The 24,589-nt window shown below is 40.5% G+C and overlaps 2 protein-coding genes across 2 annotated transcripts; one reads left to right on the top strand and one right to left on the bottom strand.

Annotated features, from left to right (window-relative positions):
• Window positions 1-3,877: 3,877 nt before the first annotated feature.
• LOC111611055 (putative mediator of RNA polymerase II transcription subunit 12) lies at window positions 3,878-4,647 on the bottom strand. Its single transcript, XM_023346675.1, has 2 exons — window positions 4,472-4,647; window positions 3,878-4,345 (listed from the first exon to the last, which is right to left on the bottom strand). The coding sequence occupies exons 1-2, from the start codon at window positions 4,639-4,641 to the stop codon at window positions 3,892-3,894; spliced, it is 624 nt and encodes a 207-aa protein (XP_023202443.1). The 5' UTR covers window positions 4,642-4,647; the 3' UTR covers window positions 3,878-3,891.
• Window positions 4,648-6,782: 2,135 nt separating this feature from the next.
• Window positions 6,783-18,213, top strand: LOC111610848 (mucin-12-like). Its single transcript, XM_023345848.1, has 12 exons — window positions 6,783-7,092; window positions 7,212-7,327; window positions 9,688-9,746; window positions 9,917-9,962; window positions 10,069-10,118; window positions 12,110-12,216; window positions 12,325-12,378; window positions 14,178-14,352; window positions 14,896-15,057; window positions 15,782-15,876; window positions 16,677-16,858; window positions 16,953-18,213. Exons 1-12 carry the CDS (start codon window positions 7,062-7,064, stop codon window positions 16,995-16,997), a joined length of 1,122 nt encoding a protein of 373 aa, XP_023201616.1. The 5' UTR covers window positions 6,783-7,061; the 3' UTR covers window positions 16,998-18,213.
• The last annotated feature ends 6,376 nt before the right edge of the window (window positions 18,214-24,589 follow it).

The following is a 24,589-nucleotide window of genomic DNA, read 5'->3' as shown; positions in this document are numbered from 1 at the left end:
CTGGCCCTGCTGATCCGACATCTCCACCTGATTCATTAACATCTGGCCCTGTAGATCCAACATCTCCACCTGATTCATTAACATCTGGCCCTGTTGATCCAACCTCTCCACCTAATTCAGTAACATCTGGCCCTGTAGATCCAACATCTCCACCTGATTCATTAACATCTGGCCCTGTTGATCCAACCTCTCCACCTAATTCAGTAACATCTGGCCCTGTAGATCCAACATCTCCACCTGATTCAGTAACATCTGGGCCTGTAGATCCAACATCTCCACCTGATTCATTAACATCTGGCCCAGTTGATCCAACATCTCCACCTGATTCAGTAACATCTGGCCCTGTAGATCCAACATCTCCACCTGATTCATTAACATCTGGCCCAGTTGATCCAACATCTCCACCTGATTCAGTAACATCTGGCCCTGTAGATCCAACCTCTCCACCTAATTCAGTAACATCTGGCCCTGCTGATCCGACATCTCCACCTAATTCAGTAACATCTGGCCCTGTAGATCCAACATCTCCACCTGATTCATTAACATCTGGCCCTGTTGATCCAACCTCTCCACCTAATTCAGTAACATCTGGCCCTGTAGATCCAACATCTCCACCTGATTCATTAACATCTGGCCCTGTTGATCCGACATCTCCACCTGATTCAGTAACATCTGGGCCTGTAGATCCAACATCTCCACCTGATTCATTAACATCTGGCCCTGCTGATCCGACATCTCCACCTGATTCAGTAACATCTGGCCCAGTTGATCCAACATCTCCACCTGATTCAGTAACATCTGGCCCTGTAGATCCAACATCTCCACCTGATTCATTAACATCTGGCCCTGCTGATCCGACATCTCCACCTGATTCAGTAACATCTGGCCCAGTTGATCCAACATCTCCACCTGATTCAGTAACATCTGGCCCTGTTGATCCAACATCTCCACCTGATTCATTAACATCTGGCCCTGCTGATCCGACATCTCCACCTGATTCAGTAACATCTGGCCCAGTTGATCCAACATCTCCACCTAATTCAGTAACATCTGGCCCTGTAGATCCACCCTCTCCACCTGATTCAGTAACATCTGTCCCTGTAGATCCAACCTCCCCACCTGATTCAGTAACATCTGGCCCTGTAGATCCAACCTCTCCACCTAATTCAGTAACATCTGGCCCTGTAGATCCAACCTCCCCACCTGATTCAGTAACATCTGGCCCTGTAGATCCAACCTCTCCACCTGATTCAGTAACATCTGGCCCAGTTGATCCAACATCTCCACCTGATTCAGTAACATCTGGCCCTGTCGATCCAACATCTCCACCTGGTTCATTAACATCTGGCCCTGCTGATCCGACATATCCACCTGATTCAGTAACATCTGGCCCAGTTGATCCAACATCTCCACCTGATTCATTAACATCTGGCCCTGCTGATCCAACATCTCCACCTGATTCAGTAACATCTGGCCCAGTTGATCCAACATCTCCACCTGATTCATTAACATCTGGCCCTGTTCATCTGACATCTCCACCTGATTCAGTAACATCTGGCCCAGTTGATCCAACATCTCCACCTGATTCAGTAACATCTGGCCCTGCTGATCCAACATCTCCACCTGATTCAGTAACATCTGTCCCAGTTGATCCAACATCTCCACCTGATTCAGTAACATCTGGCCCAGTTGATCCAACATCTCCACCTGATTCAGTAACATCTGGCCCAGTTGATCCAACATCTCCACCTGATTCATTAACATCTGGCCCTGCTGATCCGACATCTCCAAATAATTCAGTAACATCTGGCCCAGTTGATCCAACATCTCCACCTGATTCAGTAACATCTGCCCCTGTAGATCCAACATCTCCACCTGATTCATTAACATCTGGCCATGCTGATCCGACATCTCCACCTGATTCATTAACATCTGGCCATGCTGATCCGACATCTCCACCTGATTCATTAACATCTGGCCCTATAGATCCAACCTCTCCACCTGATTCAGTAACATCTGGCCCTGCTGATCCAACTTCCCCACCTGATTCAGTAACATCTGGTCCAGTTGATCCAACATCTCCACCTGATTCATTAACATCTGGCCATGCTGATCCGACATCTCCACCTGATTCATTAACATCTGGCCCTGTAGATCCAACATCTCCACCTGATTCAGTAACATCTGGCCCTGTAGATCCAACCTCTCCACCTGATTCAGTAACATCTGGCCCTGTAGATCCAACCTCCCCACCTGATTCAGTAACATCTGGCCCTGTTGATCCAACATCTCCACCTGATTCAGTAACATCTGGTCCTGTAGATCCAACCTCCCCACCTGATTCAGTAACATCTGGCCCTGTAGATCCAACCTCCCCACCTGATTCAGTAACATCTGGCCCTGTAGATCCAACCTCTCCACCTGATTCAGTAACATCTGGCCCTGTAGATCCAACCTCCCCACCTGATTCAGTAACATCTGGCCCTGTAGATCCAACCTCTCCACCTAATTCAGTAACATCTGGCCCTGTAGATCCAACCTCTCCACCTGGTTTAGTAACATCTGGCCCTGTAGATCCAACCTCTCCACCTGGTTCAGTAACATCTGCCACTGTTGATCCAACATCTCCACCTGATTCATTAACATCTGGCCCTGCTGATCCGACATCTCCACCTGATTCATTAACATCTGGCCCAGTTGATCCAACATCTCCACCTGATTCATTAACATCTGGTCCAGTTGATCCAACATCTCCACCTGATTCATTAACATCTGGCCATGCTGATCCGACATCTCCACCTGATTCATTAACATCTGGCCCTGTAGATCCAACCTCTCCACCTGATTCAGTAACATCTGGCCCTGCTGATCCAACATCTCCACCTGATTCATTAACATCCGGCCCAGTTGATCCAACATCTCCACCTGATTCATTAACATCTGGCCCTGCTGATCCGACATCTCCACCTGATTCAGTAACATCTGGCCCTGCTGATCCGACATCTCCACCTAATTCAGTAACATCTGGCCCTGTTGATCCAACCTCCACATCTGATTCAGTAACATCTGGCCCTGTAGATCCAACCTCTCCACCTGATTCAGTAACATCTGGTCCAGTTGATCCGACATCTCCACCTGATTCAGTAACATCTGGCCCAGTTGATCCAACATCTCCACCTGATTCAGTAACATCTGGCCCTGTAGATCCAACCTCTCCACCTGATTCAGTAACATCTGGCCCTGTTCATCCAACCTCTCCACCTGATTCAGTAACATCTGGCCCTGCTGATCCAACATCTCCACATGATTCAGTAACATCTGGCCCTGTAGATCCAACCTCTCCACCTGATTCAGTAACATCTGGCCCTGCTGATCCAACATCTCCACCTGATTCAGTAACATCTGGCCCTGCTGATCCAACATCTCCACATGATTCAGTAACATCTGGCCCTGTAGATCCAACCTCTCCACCTGATTCAGTAACATCTGGCCCTGTAGATCCAACCTCTCCACCTGGTTCATTAACATCTGGCCCTGTAGAGCCAACCTCTCCACCTGATTCAGTAACATCTGGCCCTGTTGATCCAACCTCTGTACCTGGTTCATTAACATCTGGCCCTGTAGATCCAACCTCTCCACCTGATTCAGTAACATCTGGCGCTGTTGATCCGACATCGCCACCTGGTTCAGTAACATCTGGCCCATTTGGTCCAACCTCTCCACCTGGTTCTGTAACATCTGGCCCTGTAGATCCAACTTCTCCACCTGGTCCAATAACATCTGGCCCTGTAGATCCAACCTCTCCACCTGGTTCAGTAACATCTGGCCCTGTAGATCCAACCTCTCCACCTGGTTCAGTAACATCTGGCCCTGTAGATCCAACCTCTCCACCTAGTTCAGTAACATCTGGCCCTGTAGATCCAACTTCTCCACCTGGTTCATTAACATCTGGTCCTGTAGATCCAACCTCTCCACCTGATTCAGTAACATCTGGTCCTGTTGATTCCACCTCTCCACCCGGATCAGTAACATCTGGCCCTGCTGATCCGACATCTCCACCTGGTTCATTAACATCTGCCCCTGTAGATTCAACATCTCCACCTGGTTCAGTAACATCTGGCCCTGTAGATCCAACTTCTCCACCTGGTTCAGTAACATCTGGCGCTGTTGATCCGACATCGCCACCTGGTTCAGGAACATCTGGCCCTGTTGATTCAACATCTCCACCTGATTCATTAACATCTGGCCCTGTTGATTCAACATCTCCACCTGATTCATTAACATCTGGCCCTGTTGATCCAACTTCTCCACCTGGTTCAGTAACATCTGGCCCTGTAGATCCAACCTCTCCACCTGGTTCAGTAACATCTGGCCCTGTACATCCAACTTCTCCACCTGGTTCAGTAACATCTGGCCCTGTAGATCCAACTTCTCCACCTGGTTCAGTAACATCTGGCCCTGTAGATCCAACTTCTCCACCTGGTTCAGTAACATCTGGCCCTGTTGATCCAACCGCTCCACCTGATTCAGTAACATCTGGGCCTGTTGATCCAACCTCTCCACCTGGTTCATTAACATCTGGCCCTGTAGATCCAACCTCTCCACCTGATTCAGTAACATCTGGCCCTGTAGATCCAACATCTCCACCTGATTCAGTAACATCTGGCCCTGTAGATCCAACCTCTCCACCTGATTCAGTAACATCTGGCCCTGTAGAGCCAACCTCTCCACCTGGTTCATTAACATCTGGCCCTGTAGATCCAACCTCTCCACCTGGTTCATTAACATCTGGCCCTGTTGATCCAACCTCTCCACCTGGTTCATTAACATCTGGCCCTGTTGATCCAACCTCTCCACCTGATTCAGTAACATCTGGCCCTGTTGATCCAACCTCTGTACCTGGTTCATTAACATCTGGCCCTGTAGAGCCAACCTCTCCACCTGGTTCATTAACATCTGGCCCTGTAGAGCCAACCTCTCCACCTGGTTTAGTAACATCTGGCCCTGTAGATCCAACCTCTCCACCTGGTTCAGTAACATCTGCCCCTGTTGATCCAACATCTCCACCTGGTTCAGTAACATCTGGCCCTGTAGATCCAACCTCTCCACCTGGTTCAGTAACATCTGGCCCTGTACATCCAACTTCTCCACCTGGTTCAGTAACATCTGGCCCTGTAGATCCAACTTCTCCACCTGGTTCAGTAACATCTGGCCCTGTAGATCCAACTTCTCCACCTGGTTCAGTAACATCTGGCCCTGTTGATCCAACCGCTCCACCTGATTCAGTAACATCTGGGCCTGTTGATCCAACCTCTCCACCTGGTTCATTAACATCTGGCCCTGTAGATCCAACCTCTCCACCTGATTCAGTAACATCTGGCCCTGTAGATCCAACATCTCCACCTGATTCAGTAACATCTGGCCCTGTAGATCCAACCTCTCCACCTGATTCAGTAACATCTGGCCCTGTAGAGCCAACCTCTCCACCTGGTTCATTAACATCTGGCCCTGTAGATCCAACCTCTCCACCTGGTTCATTAACATCTGGCCCTGTTGATCCAACCTCTCCACCTGGTTCATTAACATCTGGCCCTGTTGATCCAACCTCTCCACCTGATTCAGTAACATCTGGCCCTGTTGATCCAACCTCTGTACCTGGTTCATTAACATCTGGCCCTGTAGAGCCAACCTCTCCACCTGGTTCATTAACATCTGGCCCTGTAGAGCCAACCTCTCCACCTGGTTTAGTAACATCTGGCCCTGTAGATCCAACCTCTCCACCTGGTTCAGTAACATCTGCCCCTGTTGATCCAACATCTCCACCTGGTTCAGTAACATCTGGCCCTGTAGATCCAACCTCTCCACTTGGTTCAGTAACATCTGGCCCTTCTGACCCGACCTCTCCACCTGGTTCATTAACATCTGGCCCTGTAGATCCAACTTCTCCACCTAGTTCAGTAACATCTGGCCCTGTTCATCCGACCTCTCCACCCGGATCAGTAACATCTGGCCCCGCTGACCCGACCTCTCCACCTGGTTCAGTAACATCTGGCCCTTCTGATCCGACCTCTCCACCTAGTTCAGTAACATCTGGCCCTGTAGATCCAACTTCTCCACCTGGTTCATTAACATCTGGCCCTGTAGATCCAACCTCTCCACCTGATTCAGTAACATCTGGTCCTGTTGATTCCACCTCTCCACCCGGATCAGTAACATCTGGCCCTGCTGATCCGACATCTCCACCTGGTTCATTAACATCTGCCCCTGTTGATTCAACATCTCCACCTGATTCACTAACATCTGGCCCTGTTGACCCAACTTCTCCACCTGGTTCAGTAACATCTGGCCCTGTAGATCCAACTTCTCCACCTGGTTCAGTAACATCTGGCGCTGTTGATCCGACATCGCCACCTGGTTCAGGAACATCTGGCCCTGTAGATTCAACATCTCCACCTGATTCATTAACATCTGGCCCTGTTGATCCAACTTCTCCACCTGGTTCAGTAACATCTGGCCCTGTAGATCCAACTTCTCCACCTGGTTCAGTAACATCTGGCCCTGTAGATCCAACTTCTCCACCTGGTTCAGTAACATCTGGCCCTGTAGATCCAACTTCTCCACCTGGTTCAGTAACATCTGGCCCTGTAGATCCAACTTCTCCACCTGGTTCAGTAACATCTGGCCCTGTTGATACAACTTCTCCACCTGGTTCAGTAACATCTGGCCCTGTTGATACAACTTCTCCACCTGGTTCAGTAACATCTGGCCCTGTTGATACAACTTCTCCACCTGGTTCAGTAACATCTGGCCCTGTAGATCCAACTTCTCCACCTGGTTCAGTAACATCTGGCCCTGTAGATCCAACTTCTCCACCTGGTTCAGTAACATCTGGCCCTGTAGATCCAACTTCTCCACCTGGTTCAGTAACATCTGGCCCTGTTGATACAACTTCTCCACCTGGTTCAGTAACGACAACTTCAAGACCAGTTACTGGCACATGTCACAATGGTGGTACTTTTAATGGACATACGTGCATCTGTTTCCTTGGGTTTTCTGGAGCCATGTGTGAAACTGCAGTAGCAGTTGTGCCAGGTATTATCAATTTTCTATTGTTAAGTTTTATTCCTCTCAACCATAGATTTCACTTTCATGTGGAGAGCCCTGTAACTTTGAATGAATGAACTAATTTATTTATACTTTTTTCTTTCCAGGTGCATTTAATCAGACAGTGGTCATTGACGTGGTCGTCGGGGAAAATTACTATGAAGCGTATGACAACCCAACGTCAGATGAATACAAAGGATTCGTAAATCGCTTTGTGACAAAGGTAAATTAATCCATATCAATTTGACTTTAGAGTGTTATTTCTAAATGTTTAATTTTTAATCTGGTCTGCAAAAATAAGTATCTGCAAATAATCATTTATCATACTTCTGATGCTTTAATCATATTTAATTCAGTTTATTTTCATAGGGGCAATTAACAATGTCAACTTGAGGCACTTTCCATGAAATTCTTATAATTCAATCACAATTTGAACTTTAATCTTAATGTAGCACAGACCGTAGCACACTAAACATGAAAAAATGTATTACATTTATTTCATTTTTCATGTAGCACCAATTCAGATGTCCTGGGATTCTAACCCAGGGCATCTTTACTGCAAGGCAACAGCTCTACCAACGGTGCCACTGTGCAGTCCATAAAAGAGTCACAATTTTTCAAAACGTAACAGCACAGGCACCAAGTTTAAGTAAATCTATTTATTGCTCAGTCCTACATTTTACCCTAAGAAGACATTATTAAAGTCTGCATCTATAGTCTATAAATCACTGTCAAATGCTAATTGTTAATTTGATTTAAAATATATATTTTTTAATTTATTTAAATTCTAAAGGTTTAGTGGTTCAATATTTAATGCCATTATTATAACAACAAAATCAAATTTTGGCATCCTCTCACATAGACACCTAGCTAGAAGTGCAGATAGTACAGCTGCAATACCATAAAGTGCAATAATAATGATAGTATTACAGTATTTGACCTATAACAAACAAAAAGTTCCATATACTAAATATGGTTTTATAATTTTTCATAGTATTCAAGAGAGGACAAAATCTTCGACCCATTTTCCCAAATATTCTTAATTTTTTTTTTTTAATTCTCAAAAACATTACAGTAAAAACAGTATGACCACAAGACAGGTCACAAAACCTCCAATTATCGTTTAGGTTACGTTTATACAAAACCGCTGTCTGAAAACCTTTTGGATGTTGATTTGGGGAAAAGACAAGACAAGACAAGACAAGACAAGACATTTGAACAAGACCGGATGGGCACCTTGAATTTACTTTGTTACCTTAGGGTAATATATGAGACATGTCACTGAAGTGTGCATGAGCTGTTGACCTTTAGTTTCCCCCTCAAATTAATGTTTTGAGGTGGGCCTTTAGTGTTACTGTTTTCTAAATGAGATGTAAACAGTAACCCGTCTCCAACGAACCTCATGCTCATCTAACACATATGGAATATATATTCCACATCAGAAGTTGTGTTCAGCTGAACAAATGAAGTTGCACACATAGCACAATACTATCTGCCATTTTTGTTGTTGTCAATGTTATCGGTCCGTGCATTGGTAGAAGAAACTCAGCAGCTGTGTGTTCTGTGCAACTATGAACTGGACTAGGCTGAGGTTGCTAGGTAACGATGCAGTGTGACTCAACAATCAGGAGGCTTTTGAAACAGCTTGTTTTCAAGTTGCCAAAAAGCATCAACTTATTGCCAAAAAACAGCTGGATTAGTGTTTGAGCTGTTTTTAGAAGCAGTTGAGTCTCAAAAGCAAGAACAAAAACAAGGAAAATGTGAATTTTGCATGATAGGTTTTGCTATTCTTTCTAGATACTTATAGAAGGCACAATTTAAATACGCTACTAAAAGTCTGCTTTAAGTAAGCAAAGGATGATGTAAGCCAGTGTTTCCCAATCCTGGTCCTCAAGGCACACCGCCCTGCATGTTTTAGGTATTTCCTTGCTTCAGTCCAGTTAATTTCAATTAATGACTGATTAACAGGCTTTTGTTGAACTGCAATCAGTTGAATCAGGCATATTAAAGCAGGGAAAGCTCTAAAACATGTAGGACAGTGTGCCTTGAGGACCAGGGTTGGGAAACACTGCTTTAAACATTTCAGGACTGGGCCAGCTGTTCCCTACTGTGGAAAACACAGTCACCCTAATGTAAGCACATGTCTGGATCACACCAAAAATGTTACAGTTTTACTGAAAACCAGCTCCTTGTAAACATGTTCCACTATCTTCACTTCCTCATTTTATTCTAGAATGTTGTTTTTTTTTTTTAACTTGCAGTAAAAGTAGCATAGCAAGAAAAATAAAATTGGTCAAATTTAGAAAATGGGTCGTTGAAAAACAAAACAAGCATCTCTTCACTTTTCTACCAGTACTTCCATAGGAACAAATCCATAAATCTGTAGTGGGACACATTTTCAGAGCTGTAACTTAAGCCTCTTTTTCTGATTAGTCAACTGTAATTTCCTAGAGTCTTTGATATTCAGAGAATTTATTGTGGCAGCAAAATAACCTACACACAGGCTAGCACTCATGAAATTAGAACTAATATGTTTATACAAATGGAATTCAGTTACTATCATTACTGTGTTTTCCTTTCCAGATGAGACCGAAATACGAAGGGGTTCCACATTTCAAATATCTTAATGTGACCGGTTTAAGGTAAACACACCTTTAATGGTATATTTTCATTTGCTTATAATGTTATAGTCAAGATATGGTCATTCCAAAAGAAATATTTTAGTAATGTGATTTTAAGCAATAAAGTGTATAAAACTCTTTCTAAATTGCAAAGTCATATTTGACGAGATTCTTGTCATTACGTTTCTTAGCCGTGCAGGTCCTGCTTCAACGTTTGATATTAGCACTGCATTGGAGGTAAAGCAGTTTAAACACTCTAGCAAACTAAAAATAAATAATAAACCCGACTGTGAAGTTCATAGCTGACTAATTTCTTTCTTTCCTTATCTTATCTTTATTTCAGATAAGAGAAGCCAAAGCAGCGGCGTTCCATTTTAAAGCAAGCACAGACAAGTAAATAAGTGCACGTTTTTTTTTTCAAAGCAAAAAGTGAAAACCTTTTCGTTGATTGAACAAAACAATGCTAAATAGAATCTACCTAAAGACAACCCTTCTACAGACAGGTATAAATAAATGAAAAGATTTAGGAAAAAAGAAAAGATTTTCTATGAATACTTCAGAAAAAGAAACAAAACAAAAACCTCTATTTTTCTGTTGAGATACATTATTTCTCAATGGAAATATTGAAAAATAGAGATTTAACAAACTCAGAGTGCCTCCATGAACTCTTTGTTGGCTTTGCTAAGCAAGCAAGTTCTTCTTATCGGAACAACTGATATTAATAAATAAAATCAACTCTGAGTATATAAACCCTGACTGGGCCTTGTTCAGAGTGAAACGTCATTATGAGTGGAGTCCAGATACACTGATTCACCACAGTACTCAGTGGGAAATCAATAAAAGGAGGGACACTGCAGATCACATGCTGGAAATGTAACAGCTGCCCAGCTAAGTGTAACTAAAGTTCTCTGATGAGGGATGAGTAGTCTCAGAATGAAGGTGAGGGTGAGGTTCCCACAGCTGAACCCTCAAGTGAGCTTTTTAGTTAGTTTCATATTAATTATGCAATATATTTAATAAGTCAAATCATTGGTGCAAATCATATGTCTTGTTCTTCCATCCGGAACATCTGCATATGATTCCCACTAATCTGAATGACATCACGGGCTACCCCTGCAGCTTCTTGTGCATTAGCTCCCGCTGCTAACTCACTTCCCAGGACAGCGTCTTTGAGGTTGATGGTTTTTAAGTGCGCTAAAGACTTTGCTTTCCAGATGTGGTAGCGGACGTCATTTCGGTCAAACCGCACCAGTAGGCCTTTTCCTTACATCATTATACCGGGAACTTGCCTTGGCCTATGATGCTTCTGCATTTGGGTGCTTCTGCCACGACAGATTTGAATTGGTTCAAAGATCCTCCAGGCCTCACAGACGTGGGCGACTGTTCCAGAGCCTGCTGAAAAAGCTTCCCTGGTAACAAGCTGAGTTCTGGGAAGAGTCTGTTGTTGGTGGAGCTCTTCTGTGCATGTAAAACCTCAGAAAGATAAAGAGGTGAAAAACCATTTAGACATTTCAAAGTAATAACAAGATCTTATCAATTCTAAAAAAAAAGGCAGTCAGTGAAGGAAATTCAATATAATGGGGCAAAATGTTCTTTCTGCTTTATCCATATTAACAGACAGTTTGAATAAGATGAAGATAACAAAGAAGAGACAGGTCAATCCAGGTAGAGGGAGTTGGGAAAATTCAGCCAAGAAGTAATAAAAGAATTAATAACCATCTCAAAGGCATTTTGGGGAAAACAATTCTTGATCTTACTAGAAAGGCTCTGATGATAAAAGCTAGATTACTGCAGTGACTTATTTCAAATCTGAATCAAAGATTGACCCCAAGATTCCTAATAGATGTACAGCCAGACGAGTTCAACGATCCATCAACGCTGGCGCTTCCTGTCAGCAGGTTGGATTTACCAAAAAAAAAAAACTTCTGTCTTTCTATTGTTTACATAGAGGAATTTCTGCTCTGTACAAATACTGTAGTAGATTCTCTGCTGACTGGGATCAGCTGGCTTTTACAGGAAGACAGACTTCCTGAATGTCATCTACATAAAAATGGAATAATGTATTATACTTTTGGAAAATGGACCCAGCTATATGAAAAATATTACAAGACTAAAACGTAGCCTTGTGGTACACCACATCTGAGAGGAGCAGCAGCTGACATTGTCTGATATTTGAAAGCTTATAACATTCACAATATTTTGTTGGTCTCAAACACAAACAGTAACAGAAAAAAAATGTATTTCATATATGTATGATGGGTTCTATGTATAGAACCCATCATACATCACAGGATATATGATGTATTTCATATATCCTTATCTGGTTTTAAGATAAGGATTAATGTCGTAGTTTTAGCTAATTCAGAAAAATGTGTCTCCCTCAGTGTAAAGGTCTCACACAATGTGGTTCTGGAAGTTAATAACGGCAACCAGGCAGAACAATATCTGGAGGGCTTTGAAAAGGTTAAAGAAATACTTGAAGATTTGACAGGTAATATAAAAAATCATTCTTAAAGAAATCACAACTCAAATTCTTAGTGATGCTTGTTTTTTTCTGTTCCAGATCAAATAACTGTTTTCTTTCTCCTCTGATTATTAGTTTCTAATAATATCACAGGTTTCACAGCGACCGAAAAAGACCTAGACATGAAAGGTAAGTGTTTAAGCACTCTATCTATCGGCAAACTATGTTTTACTTGTGTAAAAACAAGTAAAAATAATATTATCATATAATAACAATGTGTGCGTGAGCATTGGGTTGGGTTAGAACACTAAAAGGAATTTCCATAACATGGAGAAAGTCACATTTGAGGGAAAAATGAGGTTTAAGGAATGTGTCAGATTTGTTCTTTTACCAAAAACCAATGTGATTTGTGAATATTTCCAAATGTAATTAAATGACTAAAATTTTGTAGTAAATATTAAGCAGAAAATTTTTGTGCTTTTATGAGAATCTGCACATTATTAATAAAGTTAAGACAGGTTCTCACTTCTCATGTCTTATTGGTGCATTTTAAATTAAGCTGTTATGTTTCATCAACTGGTGGATGTACAGTTTGTGTCAGTTTGACACCAATCAACCTCACTATATGCTATGGAGTGGAAATACCAATAAAATGGTTTTTGCCTCCAGTTCAGTAATCAGCAGCTTATTTTTACGTTCACATCTGTAGCCACATGCATGTGAGATTTTACTGTAAAAAGTCATCATCACGTTTTGTACATTAGTATTGGCAAATAATTGTGCAGCAACTACTGAACACAATGTGTTTCTGATTCACAAATGTATCTACGATCACACAAACTATGGATGAGTACTCCAGAAATCATTGTTAATTACATTAGAGTTTAATTAGTCATTTGACTAAGATTTTTAATTTTAGTCAAATGACACTGTCAAAATCCTCCCACAGCAACAGTCCCATTCCAGAGAGAGAAACAAAAAAAAACCTCATGTTCGCAAAATTACATCAGGACTCCGGTGGCGCGATTCATCTGGAATCATTCCAGAACCCAGCAGGTTTTGAAATGACCTGTTGGTTTTCTTTTATTCTCAGTACATGAAAATAAAAGATCTCACGTACTGATTTGATCTTGGCCTCTGGGCGTTTATAAACCTCATTCTTGATGGCAGTAGTCTGAACTGTGTGTGCAGATGAAGGATGAATCTTTCCCTCTTAGTGACTCTTGTTCTGAAGAACCAATAAAGGTTTTTAAGCACCACCACCCGCAATCTTTGTACTGACCTAAATTATATTCTCATCAACCTTTTTGTTTGCCATGCTAAGGTTAAAAAAACCAGTACACTGTCACAAAAGTTCAGTAAAAGAAAAATAATGCGTTCTTAAGCGATTGATAAACATTAAAACCATTCAATTTTGTTAAAAAAAGTCTCAGCTTGGCCTTCTTGCAGATGGTTAGCCTCAGAGCTAGCCTGTTGTCTGGAACGGCGTCCATACTGACTGACAATTTCTGCCATTTACCACTGACAAATGTTGGTACAATCATAAACATAGGCTGACTTCTTCAAACATCCATCAGTATATTTGGTTTTTGAAACATTTAGCTGCAAGCATGAATTATTGCAACAATGGATCAACTGGTCTAAATTTGGATCCTGGCCTTGGTCTCTGGCTGGGCTCTTTCTGTGGGGAGTTTGTACGTTCTCCTCATGCTTGCTGTATGTGAGTTCTCTCTGGGTACACTGGTTTAACCCCAGACATGGATGAATGGTCAGATAATTGTCCGCTCCAGTTCACTCCTGTGTGTAAGTCTGCGGCTGCCTCGTTGTTTCCTGCCTTGTATGTGTGTGATGGAGTAGTAACCTGTGTACCCCTGATGTATCCTGTCTCTCACCCTCTTATCGGGGGAGGTACTCTCATGGTCTCTGAAAGGAGTTGGATGTATTAAGTTGGCATGATCTTACTAAAATCTTCTATCTTTTTTCTCTAGGTCTATGTGAGAATGCACTGCAGGGCTCGGGTATAGCTGAATACTTCAGTCCTTATCAATTAAAAAATGACACGATCGTTTGCAGAAGCAGATGTGACCAAGAGCATAGTGAAACTATACAGTGCCATAACGGGGGGATCTGCAACATCTACAAAGCTTTGGGAGAGATCTGCATGTACGTTAATGTGTTTGTTTTTTTAATACTGACTTTACAGACAATATCAACTTTTCTCTTTTCCAATTTTAGCAACTATGTTGCTATAGAGATGAAGACTCTAACTCAGAAAAACTGCAGTTTACTATATTATACTCTGTCTTATTAGTCAAACTTTATCTGTATTTCCAAATGACGAGAGAACTGCTTCAGTAAGTAAATTCATGAAGGTCAAAATAGACACGCAGTCTTCCAGGAGCAGAGCAGTTCTTCAGTCCTCACTGCAGCTTATTTAACTGTAAAGATGCTGAATTGAAGACACTGTCCTGTGCTCCAGTTCAGTGCATCACAGTCGACCACACTGAACATGTAAAAGATCAGTTAATAAACATTCCTAATAAACCGAAGGAAAAACATAACTTTTAGTGAACAGGTTGTGATACGATTTAATTTTTAGCATCTCGATTCTATTTTTCTATCAATATTTAAATGAATATTTAATTACATTCTGCACTACACTTTGTTGTTAGTCTTTAATTGTCTTTTGATTTATTCCTTCCTTAGATGTAAAAATGTGAATGACACCTGGTACTTGGGAGAGGACTGTAACTTTCCCATACAGAAAGTTGCATTTTATGCAGGGCTAAGTGTGACCCTTGCTGTCCTGCTGGTTGCTGTGGTAACCCTGGTTGCATATGCTGTTGTCAACAAACACAAACACACAAAGTAAGTGAGCTGTGATATGTTTTTTTTTTTTTTGTTACAAAACATGACACCAACTAACAAAAGGGGGGAAAAAGACAAGGTGTTTTGTCTTATCCATGAAACGTGCTTTGTGCTTCACATCAGCAAGCAGAGCTTCCTACAGACATGGTGTAGTGATGTAGTGTTACGTAGAGAGCACTAACTCACATGAAAAACTATGAATACTCAGGGAGGCTGGGATGGAAGGGACCGTTGGCTTGGGAACAGTAAAGAGTAATTTATGGGTTTTTAAAGGGGTCACACACTTTTGTTCTACTAATCTTTAAATACAGAAATGAAGTATTTTTTCACTGAGTTCTTCTTGCTGTCACTGGATGTACAGAGAATGAAACATCAGTTGTTCACTTTCTTGTAGCAGTGTGTGCTGCACACACAGAAAATGATGCTTTAGCAAGAGATTTGTTGGTGTTAGTTAGTTAATGTCATCCTTATTTAGCTACTAACACTTTAGCTGATCTCACAGTAGATAGAAAACTGAAATATATTCCAGTAGCTTCCATGTTGACTCATTTGAGAACATGTATGATGGATGGATGGATTGCTAATAAATTATAAGTGAAACAGTGTTAATAGTTAAAGGTTATAGGCAATAATATTAGTCTAAATCCAAGCTGATTTTCAGCTCAGCAATAATCTAAGAACAGATAAAAATTCTCAGTATTTTACTTAAACTCTGTTTCTGCAGAAAGAAAGACATGAAGCAGAAATTGGTGAACCAGTGGCTGGACGATGACTATGAATGGACCAGAGCTGCAAGTCCAATAGGCCAATATGGAGCAAGTAAGTTTCTAATCCATACGCATGCGCTGTATGTGTGCATGTGAGTAATGGGTCCAAGATATAGAAATTTGAATATGAATGATTTTTTTTTCTTTATCAACTATTTATATCTGGGCTAAAATAAATAGGAAAACTAAGAAAAAAAAAGTACTTGCACTAAAAAAGTTTTTTTTCTTTTTGAAAATACATGTTGGAAGTATTCTAAAATAATTTGCAATTGCGGAACTCATAAAAAATACTAAAGAGAAAGGTTTAAAATTTGTATGCAACATTTATACTATTTAGTTTGAGTTTAAAAAGTAAATCATTGGGTATAAATTTGTCACGTACAGCTCTGGGAAAAATGAAGAGACCATTTAAAATGATCAGTTTCTCTGACTTTACTTTTCATAGTTATATGTTTGAGTAAATTTAACATTGTTCTTTCATTCTATGAACTACTGACATGTCTTTGAAATTCCAAGCAAAAATGTAGCATTTATTTGCAGAAAATGATGCAGCGCTTTCAGACCCCAAATAATACAAAGAAAACAAGTTCATGTTCATTTAGAAACAACAAAACTAATGTTTTAACTCAGGAAGAGTTCAGAAATCAGTATTTGGTGGAATAACCTTGAGGTTTCCAATGGGCTTCAGAGCAGTGGTCTGTTCATTTTTTCCAGAACTGTATCTCTGGACACTTCTCTGAATTTTACAAGAACACATAATGTTATTAGACCAAGTAAAGCACAGATAACACATTAAATCCCTTTGAACGATGGAAAGACTTTGACACATATATAAAACCTTTTCCTTCACAGAAAACGGATCAGTTATGCGCGGGAACCAGCAGACGCCTTTCACATATGGCAGCAATCGGTCCAACCCGACAGAACGCATGCCGCAGAACCAGCACAGACAAGACTCGTTCTTTCCTAATCCTGGATATGCCGAGCCTGCCATCTCACCCTCACCCAACATGGATTTCTGGTTCAATCTGCCGGTTGGTGAAGACAAACATGAATTCCTGGTCAAATTTAATCTTGAGGTTGCCCGTTTTCTGACTTGTTCTTTTCTTCTTTTTGTTTTTTCTGAAGATGAGGACTGTCAGGCCGGAGACCCGGGGATCCTGGGATGTCTAGGCTCAGCATTGATTGATGAAGAAACTCCTTCTTGTTTCTGTTTACTTGTAAAATTAGAAAGATCTGAATGTTTTTTTTTATTTATGTGTCTCTGTGGATGTTTAGATGCTAGATTTGAGATGTTTCTTCTATAAGCTCTTGCTTAGAGTTAAGTCTTTGTTGAAAATATGACAGATATTTAAGCTCCAATCCCAGGTTTTTGTACCTTGGCAAAGGAAATCTCACCAAAAACAAATTGTTACTACACAAACATGTTTGACTAATCAGCCAGTGTAATGCTAACAAAGCCTTTGAACAAAGCAAGCAGCTGATCAGAAAAAAGCAACTGAAGATTGTGGAACTTGTTTCCAGTCTGCAGACTCATTCTAATAAGACACAATATCACAAATCCTGTGATATTGTGTGGATCAACCCAACTGCTTGGTAAAATACCAGTTCATGAAAAGCTATATGGTGAAAAACAGCTTGAACTGAATCCTCTCTTCACTTATTTTCCATATCCTGAGTCAGAATATGGAGCACAGATAAGATTGTAATTTTTAGTTACTGTTGTAAAAAGCACACTACTAAGTATTATTTCATAAGATGAGAATGAATAAAGTCCTTATGATGATGCACATTTTACTGAGTGCTTTAAAAGCAGTTTGTTATGATCTAGCTGTGCTTTATGATGTACTGTATATTAAACTGTATATGTTCACTTATTTATTGAGCAAAGTTGACTCAGAATCGGTGTCGATGTGTTGGACCCACACCACAGAGTGCTGTGATCGTCCTCCATACAGTTTGGGTGTTAACCCTTCACAGGATCCTGGCTTTGTAGTTCAGTCCTAAGTTATTCTTTATTTTGTTTAGCTCAGCCTTTTACCTGTTTTACTTTAGTTCCATCTGTTCTAAGTTATTTTACCCAGATCGTGTTATTAATTTATTGTGTTTAGTTATACTTTTTCTCACTTAGATTCATATGTTAAAGCTCCACTGTTTGTGTTTTCCTCCTCTGTGCCGTTTCCCTCACAGCTGCAGTCAGTCAGTAATGAGTCTCAGTCCATTGTTTCACCAAACTCTCCCAATATTTAACCACTGCTCTTCCTCCCAGGACTTGTTCACACACAGCCAGGTTTCTGATAAACTCAATAGACTTTTATGCGATTTGACCTCGCATCAACATGTAACTTACATTTAATATCACAAAAACTGTTAATAATAAAACCTCCAGTCAAAGTGAAGACTTGTGAATTCTCCTTTGTTGCATTTGCTTGTGAACGTTGGAAACCTGAGATTTAGAGGTAAGCGCATGACCTCTAAATCATGACGTCACATTGTTTCTCCTTGGGCATGCAGTGGAGGAAAGATGGCTGCTATCAGAAAGTTGCTGATTTTTATGTTTGCTCAGATACGTTCTACCTTTTTATAAGTTCATCTACTCCAATACATTGAGTTGCAAAGGAGAGAGTCCTCGGAGGTCAACTGTTTTACACCAGCTATCCCTCCCAATATGGATGCAAAATGACCTTCGACCTTCTATCTCCATGTTTCCATATCACGTGTCAACACACGGGCACATACGGACTTTAACCGTATAATAACACTTTATTAGCTTTATTACAAAGCTAGTAAAGTGTTTTGTTGACTTTGTATTCCAACACGTTATTTAGAAACTGTTCAACCTCTCTGTCTGTCCAAACCAATGGATCTCCTGGTACCATGTTTAATTCCTGACAGGACGTCGAGGTTGATTTGACAGATTATGATTGGCTGAAATAGGTTTCAGCTTTGCCCTACACTGCCCCCTATGTTTAAAGCAATGCTCTGCGGTGTAATTCAGCGAGTTTGTATGGATGAACACTTTTAATAATCTAAGTTCCTGTTTTTCTACCAACAAAATGCGCATCTCCTTTTTCCCTCCATTGTTTACGTTTCTGTCGCTGCTGATGCTGTCGCATAGAAACGGCAATCACTCGACAAGACGCGTAGAGGAAATAAAATAAAGTTACAAAAGAAGATAGTAACGCACAGTGATTTGATCGACTACTGGATTTGAATTAGCAACGCGTTAGTTTACTCGTTACTGACAAAAGTGGACCGACGGCGAACACAAAGTGGCAAGAACTGTGAACATTTGAAAGTCAAAGACTTCACCTAAAAATAATGGTGATGTGAAACCATAAAGTGCACAGCAGTGTTACCATGTGGCTGTGTTGATGTCAGGGAGCACAGGGTGTGTAAGTGGTGCAAATTACAGCGTCTTAAAGTGGATGTGAAGTGGAGCAACAGGGAGGCTAAGCAAAAAGCGGATTGATGTATTATGCCAAGACAGTGTTGCTGCAGTAGCATTTAGATAATAGATCTGGCTCAGCAGCACACAGTATTCTGTGTGCCATTAGAGATTAGCCTGAGAGAGCTGTTTCACTGCCTGCTGGATGCAGACCAACAGAAGCACTTAACTCTGTGTATCTCATTTGTACACTAACAGAACAGCATATATTCTCTAAATGTTTGCTGATGCAATGAAACAGGAAAGTGTAAACTGGTATATTTGTTTATCAAATATACCAGTTTACACTAAATAGTCAAATATTTATTGTAAACAGACAAGGTGACTTGTTCTTTTCTCCAGCAATACAATCTTCTCTAGCCTTTTGTTGGATTACTCAGTAATAGTGACCCTTTTCTATTAGCCTTCTTTCTTGTCTTTAACATTAGGTCTGGACTATTGGAGCCATTTACTTGCATATTTTACTTACCTAAAATTACCAAACCAATTTGGTGGAGGGATTTATCAAATCAAATAAAATTTTATTTGTACAGAACATTTCAGCAGCAAGACGGTTCACAGTGCTTCACACCATAAAAGCACAAAAAATCAACAACTGAAACAATGCAGTTTTTCCAGTGCTGTACTTACACATCAAAATGTTGGTTAGTGTTTCAGTTATTATGGTTCAAAATGAACTCTAGCCAGGTGGGTTTTTAGTCCAGATTTAAAGGAACTCAGTGTTTCTGCTGCTTTACAATTTTCCTGAAGTTTGTTCCAGATTTGTGGTGCATAGAAGCTGAATGCTGCTTCTCTATGTTTGTTTCTGATTCTGGGGATTCAGAGCAGAACCAGAACCAGATATACATTTAAATACTAGCATGACTGATGGGGCTTCCAGGCGCATTGTGCAATGAAGTGGCAATATCGAGTAACTATGTTACCTTCAGTTGTTAGAAAAATAACAAATATATATATATATATATATATATATATATATATATATATATATATATATATATATATATATATATATATATATATATATATATATATATATATATATATATATATATATATATATGAAAGAAATATGACTTGAAATTGAGCCTCTGTCTCTTTAAAAACTCCTGCTCTCTCTGAAATCGCCTTCAGGAAATCATCACAACATGGCTCCTCTATTAACCCTTTAACCTTTAACATTGTTCTCATGAGAGTTTCACTGAAAATTAGCTGATATAATGAGCTCAACAGATGCACAGTTCCACCACATGTTTGCTAACTGCTGCTGGCTAGTCTGAAGGATCTGAGTGACGACGTCACAGGTGGGAGTTGCTCTGTGAGGCGGAAGATTGGAGGTTTGGAGGCTGCAGCTCCAAGGAGGAGCTGCGTCTCCACGGCAGCGCTCGGTTCCCACAGGTGATTTGCACAGCTGAGTGGTTGTCATGGAGATTAAAGGATTTCTCAAACATGCATGAAAGAATCAAAACAACACTCCGGGTATGTTTTTGGTGAGGGAATAACATTAAAACATGATGCAAAGCTAAAAAATATCAATTTTACCACTTTAAGTGTTTCCCAGAGCAAACATGGGTTTGTCTCATTTATCAAGTTGGTTTGCAGTTAGCAGCTAATTGTTTGGTTTGTAATAAAGTTGCCATATGATAAAAACAAAACAAACAAACAAACAAAAAAGTCAAACCTCCAGAAACGAAAATCTATTTGTTTCACTTTGAAACAAATAGAATGTCTAATATCATGAGTTATTTTAACTATGGTATGAGTTGTTGTTTTTTTTTAAAAAGAGAAGTTAGGGTGTATTCAGACCGGATGGCCCGGTAGACTCGGTTCGATTGGGGACTAAAACTGCAATATTTGTTACATTTTCAGAATTGTAGTTTGCATTCACACTGCACTGAATCAAACGACTAAAACTAACCGAAACCACTAAAACTAACTGAAACCACTAAAACTAACTGAAACCACTAAAACTAACTGAAACCACTAAAACTAACTGAAACCACTAAAACTAACCCCCGTCACCTGTGGTGGCGCTGAAACCAAGAACTACTGAAGGAATCGGACACAAAAACCTCTGAAGAGGACAAAGAGCCCAGGTACTTTTCTGTAAACAAAAATAGAGCTGCATGGAGGTTAAGGATTTCTATTTTGTCTGTGGCGCATGTATCAAACAAACATGGACTCTGGAAGAGGTGAAAATGAGTCAGCGCCTTTACCTCCTCTTCACTCCACATCTGACCACAGGCCTTTTTTTAGCTAAAGGTGGAAACGCTTGTTTATTTTGGTTGTATTTACCCAGAATGCCCTGCACAGTAGTCCATTTCCTGCTTTTGGAGGGGTCTCTAGTCAGGGCTCATTCAGAAAGGATTTCTACCATTTTAGAGTCCACTTCTACCGGACCGAGATCTGGGTTTTCAGGCGGATCAAAATTCGATTTTTAAGTCCGTTTTGGAATTTGCATTCAGACCTTTTCAAAAACTCGGGATTCCTAGACAAACGGATTAGAGTCTGATTCAGGACTCTAATCCTGGGTTGGTCTGAATACACCCTTAGATTGACTGATGTTCACATTAATGCTTGTAAATCAGAAAAGACAACTGCTAAAGAGTTGCTAAGAAGAAGTGGATGGATTGCAGCTTGGACTAGTGAAACTCACTGAACAGCATCTGCAGTTCCAGACCACACTGTATTGATCATGTAATAAATAACTTGAGCGTCGGCCTCGACTCTTTTAATTCCCTAAAAGCTGTCCACCAGTGGATTTGGTTGGATTCGGTAATTGTAAAGGAAAAAGAAAAAGAAACAAAGAAAATCAGATACATTTGATACAAATGGAGGAACCGCATACAGGTAAGCAGGATAACATTTAGGGGTCAGCCAACCCATCACTGCTGACCTCTGTCTAATATTGTCCTTGTTTGATCAGTTTTATGTTCAGCCTTTTGCACTTTTCGATGTACAGTTAATTAGGGAATTAAAAATACATTAATCTGAACGTAGGACAAAAGTTGTTTAGCTTATAATCACATCAGTCACTGCACATCATTTATTTTCAGGTTTTACACCAAGTTTCAAAAACTGAAAGTGAAGCTTATGTTTTTACATGTCGTCGTTCAATTTTATCTACCTGTCTGAGCCGTAGCCTCAGTCTACTGTTACCGTAATAACACACACACACACACACACACACACACACACACACACACACACACACACACAATCTGTGTAACTTTAAACCTTGGCATGATATGTTTATGGGAGTGTGAGGAGGACAAGTGTCCCCAGTGCCAATAAAAGCCAACAGTTGTTCCTTCAGGTTTGGCAGAAGCATTGATTGTAGGCGTGTGTGTGTGTGTGTTCTTGATTTTTATTAAAAAGTTTTTTGAGATAAACTTGTGAGCACACCCCCTCTTGTTTGAAATATGTATACATTGTCCTTTTATTTAAACAATTTGAAAATCAAGAGTCTTAGAAACCCAACTTCAACACAAATCATCAACAGTCCAGAGATACTTCAGCGTCAGATCCTTTAAACAAGTAGCAGGATTACTTTGTATAGATATTTAGCTTAAAGCTGCAATATGTAACTTTTATAAAGAATATGTTTTTTACATATTTGTTAAAAGTGCCAGGATGTGACAGTGTAACATGAGACAGATAATCTGTGAAAAGATAGATCTTGCACTTCCTCTCTGAGCTTTTACTGCCACCTGAAGACATGCATCACTCCTGACCGAAAACAGCCAATCAGAGCCAGGAGGAGGGGCTTAGCCCTGTCAAACATGCTCATGTACTTGCTGCTGAATGTGTTAATGGCAGAGAAGCAACTCACCGCTACAGAAAAACCATTTATCCGCCATCATCAGTGGCTATGCTAACTAGCCTGAGAATTTACAACAGGATCTGCTGTTGGGGAGAAACTGTAACAGCACTACACAAGATTGTGATTGACAGCACTAAGACCCTCCTCCTGGCTCTGATTGGTTGTTTTAGTTAGCACTGAGAAAAGACAGAGGAGCTCAATTTTTTTCACAGATTATTTGTAGTGACATAGTTCTAATAATAAAAAAAAAATTCATAAAAGCTTTAAGGTAAAAAGAAAAACAAGAAAGGGCTTCAACAGTATTGCTTCTGGGACGCAAACCAGATAAACCACTTTAAGACAGACATACTTGCAACATAAGTTAAGTTAAGTTATTTTGGACATGAAATACTTAATTTCATCTAATCCATCATTTTTTCCAAAATATAACACAATAATCACTTAAGAATATGGGTTTACTCAGAGAAAAAAATCATCAGTTTAATTTTCTTGTAACTTAATCCCAATTTTAAAGCGGTCAAATTTTGTTCAAAAACATTCAATTCAGACTGTAGTTTAGTGATTGCTGAATCTAATGTAAAGCCAGAACAGTATATACCTTGCCATCAGTTATATAGTTAATGATAATTTACATGTTCATACATCAGCAGGCGTGGCTCCAATTAACTCAAATGTGTCAGTTAACTTGCCAGAAGTTTGTGGAAGCAAACATGAAAGATTTTGACCTGGAGCTAATTCAGGTTTGTGAATTGGCATTATATCAACGACGGACACCAGGGACTGTCCGTCAGTGCAGCTGGAGGTAGAATAATGAGTCCTGGAGCTGAGGATGCTGGAGTCTGGAGCAGGAACACAGAGTGAGCGTTGGAGGGTGGACAGGTTGTGCTCAGGAGTGTGAAGCATAAGAAGTGGAGTAAGTTGAATCCAGAAAATATTGCTGAAGTGAATCTTGGCCACAGATATCTAGGAGGGCTAAAACAGCTGTCACTGCGGCAACAACGCACAAGAATCAGACCTCATGGCTACACTGTGGGAAAACATAAAAGGTAGGGTGGCACAGTGGGGAAAATGAAAGAACATACAGTTAGGAAAGGAACGTTCACACACTTCCACATGTCTGAGCAACCTGTAAGAATATGAGCATTCTCCTCTATTAACGATTAGTGTCTGGAGAAAAAAAGGAAAGCTGATTTATTGACTTTCACTTACGAGGAAATTGGCCTGATCAAAACACTGTAGAGAATCCATGGAAAATGTGAGAGCCAAAAATACAGATGAGATTATTTTTAGAGGAACCTTAATCATTTTTCTTCACAATTCAGCACAGACTGACTGCATCCATCCCACATGGTTACGATTCCAAAAGATCCTGGACCAACAAGCATAAATTGGTAAATAAGCAGGATGTTCTTTCCACATTTCTTTAAACCCACATTTGTTTACTAAAAATCATTTTTATTTGTCTGATATTCCAGTTTCTTTGAGAAAGTGAAT

Source organism: Xiphophorus maculatus, chromosome 14 (genome assembly GCF_002775205.1).
Source record: "Xiphophorus maculatus strain JP 163 A chromosome 14, X_maculatus-5.0-male, whole genome shotgun sequence".
Lineage (NCBI taxonomy): Eukaryota > Metazoa > Chordata > Actinopteri > Cyprinodontiformes > Poeciliidae > Xiphophorus > Xiphophorus maculatus.
This window is presented reverse-complemented; position numbering and strand designations above follow the sequence as displayed.